Source organism: Pundamilia nyererei, unplaced genomic scaffold, assembly GCF_000239375.1.
Source record: "Pundamilia nyererei isolate P.nyererei 1_Seehausen unplaced genomic scaffold, PunNye1.0 scaffold00184, whole genome shotgun sequence".
Classification (NCBI taxonomy): domain Eukaryota; kingdom Metazoa; phylum Chordata; class Actinopteri; order Cichliformes; family Cichlidae; genus Pundamilia; species Pundamilia nyererei.
Genome location: NW_005187585.1, coordinates 1,081,312 through 1,092,375, shown reverse-complemented (window position 1 = coordinate 1,092,375; position 11,064 = coordinate 1,081,312). Strand labels below are relative to the sequence as shown.

Sequence of the window (11,064 nt, the reverse complement as noted above, 5' to 3'; positions counted from 1 at the left end):
TGTGTGTGTGTGTGTGTGTGTGTGTGTGTGTGTGTGTGTGTGTGTGTGTGTGTGTGTATTTGATCTGCACTTCCTAGATCTGTAAAGGGAAAAATGGTGAACAAAACAAGCTGCACCTCGATCTCTTAAAACAACATCACCAAGATTAACAATCTAACCCTGTTCTCGATCTGAAGAACTGCTATCTTGGGGTGGAAATGAGTGTAACAAAGATATTTTTGGGTGTGGTCTAACGCATCACAGAGACTTTGTGGACATATTTGTTTTTGTACCTGAGTTGAGACTTTTAAGCAGACGGTAGAAGTTTGGGAAGTACTGCAGGTCCTGGAGCCCATCTTCAGGGCTCACCTCATTGCCGTCGTCAGCATCCCTGTCCCAGACGTTGTCCCCATCTTCTTCCGCATCTCTGTCCACCTCGTCTTCAATCTCATCATCCTCCTCATCCTCATCCTCCTCGTAGTGCCTCCTGGGTGGCTCCCATGTGTCCTGAAAGGGTGTTGTTTTTTGTTATTGTTGTCATCCTTATTCTTATTATCATTACATTCACCATTTTTTTGGAGGTTTTACCGCATTTGTGTCAGAATCCTCATCATCCTGAGCACCTCTAGCTTCTTGGTCAACGTCCTCAATCTCGTTGTTTTTGGCGTTTTTGGTGATGAGATCCTGGAGAGCCTCTGCCACCTTGTACTCCAGAGTATCTGCCTGATTTTCGGTGATCTATAAGACAGCAAAGTGAAAGAGGCAGGCTGAGAATGATTGTGTGCGGTAAGAAATGGACTGTAAGATGGATACTGGTGGACTGGTGATAAAACTCCATATATCACGTATTGATCACTATCAATGAGCTCTCCATCTCAGCGACGACTGAAAAAGTTTTTATTGACTGGCAAAAAACAAAAAAACAAAAAAGCAATTCACAGCCAAAATGGTGCAAACACAGAACAATTCACACGTCTCTAAATCTTAACCCATGAGGAAGCAGCGAGCGCACAGAGAGGGAGAGAGAGAGAGGGCTCCCGCTGAGAAAATGCCATGCGGCGTGCTGTGCTGCACTGAATGATGGAAGCTTACAACTTACCAGCCCCAGTTTGAGCAGTTTGGAGACGATCCTGTCGAACACTCCCCTGTCGTCTTCCTCGTAGATCTTATTCGCAATCTTCTGAACAATGGCATCAGCCGTCAGCGGGGTGCCGTCGATTTGGCGGAAGCTTTCTGGGTCGTCTGAAAGGAGAGGACACTCGTGTTATCGTTTGGTAGCTTTCTCGAGACACTTTTTTAGCTGCTTTAATGTGTGCACTACATCGACTAAAGATCCTTTTCTTTCTTCACTTCTTTACTTTGATTCAACTTTTCTGTTTTTCTTTTTTCATTTTCACAATAAAATGTCAAACCTGGACCCGGAAACAAGTCTCTCTTTTATTAGATTTGCTAGTAAAAAGTTGTTTTCCCTCTCCTCACATTCACCATATCTCTGCCTCTATTACTGAGCACGAAATGTGCAATTTTTACAGCTTGTTCTCTTACATAACATCCTCTACTGCTTCTCAAAGTCCAAAGACAATAAAAATAAGCATCGACAGGATGCTTGTGCCTGCACTGGCCTGACTGAATCATCGCTGATGCATTTAGCCTTCAAACACCAGGAACCTATTTTTGCTTCACGCTGCAAAATGAGAAATGAAATCTAGACCACACTTGCCAAATATAGCCACTTGTCATTGTTGGACTTTATGCACAAATCAATAAAGGACGGTGCTCAGTGGTTTGTGTCAGAGTCACCTCACCTCAGAGACAGCTCATATGCTGATGATAAAATTACATGCAGCCAAACGTGTGCACATCTGATAAAGTCCAGTGAGACAAAAAAAACAAACAAAAAACCCCAAATATAAATGTTGAGAAATGTGTTTCGGCTAAATTTACAAATATTAAAAGAGCAATGACAGCAACTGGGGATGAATGCATTTTACATCACGTCTTAAGTCAAAGCCAGAGCAGTGACAGGCATTATTTACATGGGACAGAGATGAGATACCGCACTAATATTCAACCATGCCAGGCTATGTGTTCACACAGCTTCCTGTGAAGAGATTAAAGAAGAAGCCAGCACTGTAGCTGAACATCAGCGTTCACAAACGCAGTCAGGGAGAGGATAATCATGCATTCACATGTTCTCTCTCTGAATCTTGTCTCTGCTCATCCCCATCACACACTCATGTGTTTATCCTGCCTGCTCTTCCTTAAAACGCCTGCCCGGTGTCCTGCCAGCGAAAGGACAGAAGCACGCAGCGTGAAGCCTGCCTGTAGCAAAGGGGCCAAAGTTACAGTGCATGAAATCATGACAGCGTGTACCCTGGTACTTGCCGTAGTCCATCCCGTTCTTGGTGGAGTCATAGTCCTCAGCGAGACGTCGGCTCTTGGTGGAATCTGACTCGTCAGGAATGTACTGATCGTCCTTCTTCTTGGCAGGCACCTCGGTGGTCTCCTTTGATTTCGGGCCTTCAGCCAGCGACTTGAGCATGGTGAAGTCATCGTGGTTCTGCTCTGACTCTGTCGGGCAGAGGAAACAAAAAAGGGGGGTAAAGAAAAGTGAGCGCTAAAGATGAACTCATCTTACATTACTGTGGCTGCAGCAGTTTTTCTTCTCAGTACGGATGAATTCTGTTTTACTGGAAGTGCTGCAACATGATTCCACTCGGCAGGCGGAAATAAAGTCATTAATTGATTGGCAATAAGGTTTCCCCTTACCAGCTGACTGTACTGCAGCCTTCACGCTGTCCGCCTCTGCGATCTGAGGAAATTCAAAAAATAATTTCCACTCAGGATATAAGCTCTGATTAATAATGTTTGCCGGGTTAATACCCCGGTTATTTGCCAAGTGGCCATAAAGCTCATTTGTCCGGATATTGGAAGAGAAAGGAGCTTACCTGCTCTTGCAGAGGTCTTTCTTCTGTCAGCTGTCTATTGTACACAGTTTTATCTGTGCCAGGAAAAAAATGCATGCAGTTACTAAACAGCTGGATTGTCCAGACTTTATTACTGACAAACAGAGCCAGATTTGAAATGTAAATATAAAATCAATGCTGTGAAATACTTGTACAGGAGGCTCAAATGAACAGTATAGAAAATAGATATATTTAATATTATAGTGATGCTCATCCTATTCTTAAATTATAATCCCACATAGATTTTGTTATACTCCCTTTGTCCTATATTACAAATAAGCAGCCTGGCTGTCGATGAGGCTCATCTCAGAGCCAAAAAACTGTAACAAGAGAAAAAAAGGTGAAAAACAAAGGACAGGTCACTGTGTTACAAAAGGCTTCTTGACCTTTTAAAGGTCTCCCCAGAACAGTGAAAAGTCACCCAGTGCAGGGGTCAACACGAAAAAAATAAAAAAAATAAAAAACAAACCAATAGATAACTAACAACTGTACAACCAGTAAGATAGTTAAACATGTCTCATTTACAAAAAACTAACTTTATTGAATAAATGCGTAGCCTTCATGCGTCCCTGCTCTCCTAACTCGCCACCGCACAAGCGCAGCTTAATCGGATTATCAAACAAAAGATTAAAATGCAGCGAAAATAGACCACAAGCGGCCTCGAGCCAGGCGCCTTTAGAAACACCACCGGTCAGGCACTGCCGAGCTGGACCTTAACTTTAGGGAGTCCGCTTTTTATTTCTTTATATACTCATTATTGTGCTTTTATGATTTATGAATCAACAGATTTAAAACTAAATTTAACCTGGAGCTCTAAAACGTATAAAACCCACAGAAATATCAACTTAGTAGGATTTATTTATTTATTTTTTTTAACATTTCAACAACCATGTGCTTAAATAAAGACTTCCATTGTGGACTACTTTGTGGCATTTTATAAAATCCCCTAAGCAATCACTGCTCCACCAGCCCGCAGACTGAGAAGAGAATTCCACGATTGGTTTCAACTCACCGTCCGCTGAGGCTGGTGTAGGTGTGGGGAAGGCAGATGTCTGGCTCACTACATTCAGGGCAAGAAGCTGGAAAAGGACGAAAAGGCCAACGTGTTTTGACGCCATGGTGATAATAACTTGTCTATTTCTCCTCGGTGTCCCTGCTGTCCGGTTTCCCCCTCCCCAACAAAAGTGCTGATGTGTGGACAGCTCCGCTGCGCTTCGGCCGGCCGATGGTGCTGAAACTGCCGCCCTGAGGAACCCGCTTCTGCCTGACGTACCGGGCGGGGTTGGGGCTGGTCAAGTCTCTCCACTGGAGCTGTTGACGAGCCGCGGTGCTGAAAACAGGTCACGGTCTCTGTAATTATAACCAGATAAGCAGGGAGGCTCTCCAAGCCCCGTGTGAGCTACAGCATCACCTGCTACGGCAGTAAAAGAGCCCACTACAACAAGACCTGCCCCCTTCTGCCTTTACTTAGGAGGAGGAGGGGGAGAGGGAGGGAGGGAGGAAGAGGAGTTAAACACTGTAAAAAGTGTTGGTGTGCACGTGAAGTCCACCTACATATCTTATAAGTTCTCCATTAATAATGCGTGGAAGCAAGGGCGATAGTTTCACACACACTGCTGCAAAACGTGAGAACAAGTTAAGATTCTGCTGTGTGGATATTTGATGCGTTTATGATCATCAACCACTTTTAGTGGGGAAAAAATCATCTAAAACACGCGAGACTGCGCTGAAAGTAAAGAATATTTATGTAGGATCAGATAATTAATTGATAACACATAAAACTGAAGAGAAGACGAAGCAAAGCCGTAAAGCTGAGTATGATTTTTTTGCAGCACATGAGCAGTGGGGGGTGACCCCGCCCACTCCGTGCGTCATCCACAACCTGCGTCATGGTTGTAGATCTTCTTGTCAATAGCAACCGCTATTAAAACAGCATTTGAGCACATAAACAAAGGGTGCACACGCACATCAGGCTCGTTTTATGACCGCTGTCCTTTGGCCGCTAATTAGATTTAGGCTTGTTTCATGAAGGAACCAGCAGGTGGTTTGAAGTGGTATAACAAAATGAAATACTTGGATTTTAAAGTTCTTGCGAAAAAAAATGAGTGCAGGAGATAAACTTCATTCGTTTTGCACTTATTAGTTCAAATGGTTCATCCAAAAAATCAGATGCCATCCTGAAAGCTGTCGGTCTGCAGCGCACTCATATTTCACATGTCACAGTGTGAAAGCAGCGGGCTGTGGATGCAACCAGACAGTCATTAGGAGCATATGAGCTGGATGATGTGGCCTGTCACTGCTAATCCTCCGGCTTTAGCTTAAAGTGCATCCCGGTCAATAATTGGACAATTTTTCTTCATGTCACATCATTCATGTTTGTTGGTTTGACAAGCTTCAATATTATTCTTTAGGTTGGCAAACAGCTGCCTTTCTCCCCTCACAGGACATTAGGAGGGAACCTATGAGATCTCTTCCTTGTTAATACTTGGTGCTACTGGTTTATGTGTTTGTCTGTTGTTAAAATTGTTTGCTTTTCGTTGAATTATATATAAAAAAATACAACATGATGTGGTATAGGTCAATATTCTTTTTTTCCCTCTCACATATTGGTTTGTTGGGAAAAGCAGGTGTTCATTTATTGCCAACATTATCAAAAGGTAAACATAATATCTAGTTTGTGTTCATAAAATATTTAATTTTCTTAGGCTTAAACTGAGAGGAATAATTTTTAACAGTAAACAGTATGCACTGTACTGTGCAAAGACATATGTTTTTATAATTTTCTTGGAAAATAGGTAATAGGTGTCATAGTTTATTAAAACATGTAATCATACATTGAACTACAGCATTTGAGAGTTTGTACAAGTCTTCAAAAAAGCTTAAAAGTCAGCATTTGACCACCTTTTTTCTTCAACACACTGTGAACTCTCTTAGACAATTTTATTTGCCATGTCTTCAAGCAGTCTTCAGGAATAGTTCTCCAGGCTACTTGAAGGACATTCAAAGCTCTTCTTTGGATGTGTGTACCTTTTGTTCTGTTATCTGTCAGGATGATCCCACACTGTTTGTTGAGGTCTGAGCTCTGGGGAGGCCAATTCGTGACTGTGTGTTTTTATCAAGATATGCTTTTACTGCATTGACACTTTGTTTGGGATCATTGTTAAAAAAGAATCTGTTCCCTGTTGTCCTTCCACAGAGATCATTTGTGACAAGGCTTCAGCAAATAGTAGATGAATCAAATGAAGCATCTCTCGGGTATTTTTCAGGTCTTTCTTTTCCTCTTAAAGACATGACTTTCAGGTACTGTTTACTGTAAATGTCGGTGTGCTGCTTCCTCTTCTGTCCTCCACTTGTCCAATTTACTGAAAATGTTCAAGGACACGCTGCACACTATATTGAGAAATGCCAAGTTTTCAGCTAATAGTCCAAGGAACCAAACAAAAAATGATCAGGTACAAGGACCGGACTGAAAATGAGTAACAAAGCAACCAATGTCCAAAGAAGAACTTTGAACGACCTTTAGAAAGCCCACAGAACTATTGCTATATTAACCACTTGACAAAAGCAAATAATGAAAAACTGAGGAGTGTCTCAAGACTTCTGAATAGAATTGTATGGGCTGGGTGAAAAAACAGAGTTACAGAGACTAACAAAGATGTGCTCCGTTAACCTGTGCAGCACAGCTGTTATACTGTATTGCAGTTTAATGTGAGTTCTAGTTCTCTGTCTTCTATTTGAGGGCATCTTATTAGTTTTTCTTATCACTTTTATTCATCACAGTGCAGATGCTTTAAAGCTGTAGCACTGACCCTGCTACATCACGGTGCTCATTGCGGTACAAAATAGGATGTTTGCCACCTGCTGTGGGACGACTGCACTTCCTGTCCTCTGGCTGTCTCAGCAGTCTCTGAACAGGAGCGCTGCCAACACCAGATTATACAGTATGCTACACTCTAACAGACCCCCCCCCCCCAGTCAATATGATATGATTTAATCATCTAAGCAATGAAAAGAAGAGATTGAGGATGTACAACAATCACTTTATTTTGCTCATAACTGCAAAAGAAAGTAACAACAGCTATTTCTTTGTGAATTTTTTCTACAATCCCCCATATTTGATTTACCCCAACAAACCTTTTCTCTTTTTATCTGTCAATTGGCATGGACAAAAAAAGTAGTACACTAGTGACACCTTGTGTGTGGTAGCTCTAATTACACCCACCGTCCTTAATCCCATAACCCATAACTATTCTGAAACCCAGCACTCGTTACTGATTCAGAAATACTATTCATTTTGCACGTTTTTTGAACAAAAGACAATTGTACACATGATCCAGATGTTTTCTGCTGTATTTGTGGATGCTTCACAAAAACCAGGGACAGTGACAGATTTTATTAAAACAAAAAAAAAGAAAAGAAGGTATACTCTGCTTATTTTGGTAGTGAGACACCAGAATCACATTGATGACTGCCAATTCTACTAACTTACCATCAGCTCTGAGACCCGAAGATCTGAAGATCTTTTGTCTCCATCGATCTAGTAATGAAGCCTTTGAAGTTTGTTTTTAGAGGCATCGTTAGAAAGATCTAATTCCATTATTTGAAATGGACGATGTCTCTGTCTATAGCTGAGGTTCTTTTGTGGTCAGTGAGTTGTGAGCATGATACAGATGAGTGGAGGCTGACAGGTCAAAGGCCAGCCTTAAATTACAGTGTCAGTCTGTGCCAGCTGGTCATTCTGTCCAATTAAAAGAAACCTGTGAAAATATGCAAATTGTGTTGGAGAAGCTTAAATACAACAAGCACAAGTGAATTGTATGTGGGGAAAAAACTGATTGGGATTTTGTGACAAAACAGAAAGTGATTGAATACTTTTATTAGAAATTTTATTTTGTGATGCAAAATATTTTCAACCATTTATGGAAAATATTTAGTAGGAAAAATATCTATGTCCATATTTCTGACGTATTATTCCAAGAAGAGAAGGAAAAAATGAAACTGTACTTGACTCAGCTCCAAATGTACAATTGCAGTACAACTGGTAAAGATGACTCAATGCAAGTATAGTTGAACATTTTATTACTCTCTGCTATCTTATGTTCTTGGAGCAGCTGTAAGCATCCTCTGTCAGTGCGCCCCAGGGCAGCTGTGGCTACAATGTAGCTGCCATCACCAGTGTGTGAATGTGTGTGTGAATGGGTGGATGACTGAATGTAGTGTAAAGCGCTTTGGGGTCCATAGGGACTATGTAAAAAGCGCTATACAAATACAGGACATTTACCATTTATTCTGATTCAGGTTTTGAACAACGCATATGATTATAAAAAGTATATACAAAAGCTTTTTACTACATTACTTCAGTGATGTATAGTGAATATGCTGCCATTGTGTGTTTGTTGAATAAAACACAACTCATGTTATTTTTTGCCATTCATGCTAAACAGAGCTATGAAACATATGAACCTGAAATGAGCTTTTCACAATATAAAGTATGGTTTTGTCGTTCACTGAAAGCCTTACAGGTCTTATAAACTGTGATCAGTGACTAATCTCAACTAACCAGTAACTAACCTCTGCTGAATTACCTGTAGCAAAGTCCTAAAATCATGCAATTTTTTAAGTCAGTGTTTAAAAATGAAATATTTTCCTTGTTTTTAAATTTGGAGTATAACTTTATGATCCAAATATTGCTGTCTAATAAATAGCAAAGAAGTTTAAGGTGAGTTCCAATGTGGGCTACCCCCAATTCAGGACTGCACTCAACATCTTGGACCCACAAACAATGGTTAAAATGTATGAACGCTAATGTGACAGAGTTGGGGTGTCTTTCCTCTTGGGTCCTGTGGATCGAGTCCACCACGGCTCACAAACATTCTGAGGAAAATCACGGGGAGTTTTTTAAACAGCCTAAATATAAATCTAGTAAGAAGTCCTCACTTACAAGTAATTCTCAGAGAAACGTTGAACTAGAAAGGGTCTGAAACTCCTGTGACACATTCATTCTTTCAGCTGTTTGGTTAAAAAAGGAAAGCTCGAGGTTACCAACACAGTTATCTATTTACATGCTATTGATTATGATTACATTTTTTTTTACTGTGCAGTTGTAATGTTGGTAGCTTCGCATGCCCCTTGTGTTCAACCCCAGCTACACTTAGAGACATCCTCACTACCGCCAACATGAGCCTCCCTCATGGCAGGTTTACCTGGAGGCACAACTAACTGGGGAAATCTCTGGTGTCTGGTGGGTGCTGTAGATAACTGATGTGGATGAGGAGTAAAGACCCCAGCAGGACCCCGAGATTTCAGGGATACAAACCAAGGTCTGATCAGCATGTAATGGGCCGAAAGGCTGAAACATCCAATTATGCTGAAGAACACAACTGAGGATTTCTCCCTAACATTTGTGACTGGCTGATGGAGCATTAATCTTGTGCGGTGGTCCTTCAAAGCACATGGCACTGCTACTGTCTTGTCCTATACTTCAAAAACGTAGTACTTTGATATCAATGTGGAAAATAGTTCTGCATTCAAGTCACACCAGCTACGCTGAGGAAGTTTGCTGAATTCACCGTCACAGGGTGTAGCAAGTTGCAGGAGTCAAGTGCAAGACTCACTGATAGGCTGACTTTTTATTAGTTAATATTCCAAAGTCCAAAACAACAACACAAACAATAAATTCAAACACTTCAAGAGAAACAGAGAACACACTAGGGGGAGGTTAACACACATAGTGACAAAGGTAAGAAAACTGGAAACCCCTGATTAACAAGAAACAGCTTAAACTAATCACAAGGACAGCAAGGCAGAGAAAGTTAAAACTAGCAAAACTAGCAAAGCTCCTACTAGAGGCAAGACCCTAACATACATAACCTTGACACAGAAAGACATGGACAGAAGGTCAGGAAAAAACAAACACCAACCAGAAAACTAACGGAAACAAACAGGAACTGAAATAAAGAACTGACGTCTCAAGATAGTAAGGAACATGAAAATCAAATGGAAAACAATAAACACACTGAAAACCAAACAGAACATGAAATAATAAACACAGGTTCAAAGTAAAAATGACCCAAAACAGAAACAAATATCACATCTCTGACCTGGGTGCATGACATCTTTTTATAAGCGTGCAAGGCGTGCACTTCCAGCGGAAGTAGAGTGAAGTGCGTGACAATGTGAGACTGTTAAAGGGTATGTATTTGGTTGTGTAATCACTCCGCTCATGAGAAAGTCCACAGGATATTTTTCCGATTGCCAAATATCTTACTGCTGCGATCGCTTCCATTTTTAGCGTTGCAGTGTTATTTCACTGGGTGAGGGAGATGTGAGAGCCTCTCTGCAGAAATTCATCAAAACCATTATTTTGACGGTCTCACCAACTGCATGTCATCCACTATTTTCTCCACTTCGTACAAAGAGTGAAGGTCTTAAAAGTTCTCTTCTCTGCTCCTGATAGTTTTCCCACCTTTTGTTGTTATGAGCTATGTGTTTTAAATAACTGTTATATTTCTCAACACTGTGGGGAAATTCTCAGAAAACATCGTAATTCAAAGAGTTTTCTGAGAATTTCGTCTCCTCGCCTTGGGACTACAGGCACAAATGTTTAGCTGCTAATGCATCCTTGAGCCAACTACTCTGACAGAAGTAAAATCACGTGACGCAGTTTATCAGGGCCTCAAAAGGCCTTAGCCCATGCAATATTCATCCTTTAAACCGTCTGTGGTTTGAATCAAAGATTCCTCTTGAGTACGTTCAACGCGCTGTTTATTAATGCATTTCTAAGAAAGCCAGTAGTTGGCGTTGCACGTTTGTGCCTAGAGGCCGGATCTGACATCGTTGTTTGAGCCTGTGTTTGGGGAGAAGAGGTTCTGAGGAGCAAGCTGACCTGGTATTTATTTGTCTTTTTCCTCTGTTTGCAAATGCCATCTGAATCTCTTTTGTGAGGGCCTGAACAGAGGCATTCTCTGGAGAACAAAATAGATGGAAAGACATGAAGTCTCTGCTCATGTAAGACTCAGGGGGAAACTGTTGAGACTTCAAAGTCAGTTGAGCTCAATCCAATCCACGGAGGCACTGCTTTTGATATGTCATCTATTTACAGCCTCCTTCAGACAGACTG

At 41.2% G+C, this 11,064-nt stretch overlaps 1 protein-coding gene across 2 annotated transcripts in view; it reads right to left on the bottom strand.

Moving 5' to 3' along the window:
• Nucleotides 1-4,402, bottom strand: part of scg3 (secretogranin III) — a 13,674-nt gene extending 9,272 nt beyond the window's left edge. Inside the window, exons 1-7 of one of the 2 annotated variants that reach the window (XM_005746874.1) lie at nt 3,958-4,402; nt 2,928-2,980; nt 2,749-2,791; nt 2,353-2,550; nt 1,079-1,221; nt 568-717; nt 273-486 (exon numbers count right to left, since the gene is read on the bottom strand). In XM_005746874.1, coding sequence (XP_005746931.1) covers nt 273-486; nt 568-717; nt 1,079-1,221; nt 2,353-2,550; nt 2,749-2,791; nt 2,928-2,980; nt 3,958-4,063 — 907 coding nt within the window. In that variant the 5' untranslated portion in view covers nt 4,064-4,402. The remainder of the gene's footprint in view (nt 1-272; nt 487-567; nt 718-1,078; nt 1,222-2,352; nt 2,551-2,748; nt 2,792-2,927; nt 2,981-3,957) is intronic. The other variant, XM_005746875.1, reaches the window with a different exon arrangement.
• Between the last annotated feature and the right edge of the window lie 6,662 nt (nt 4,403-11,064).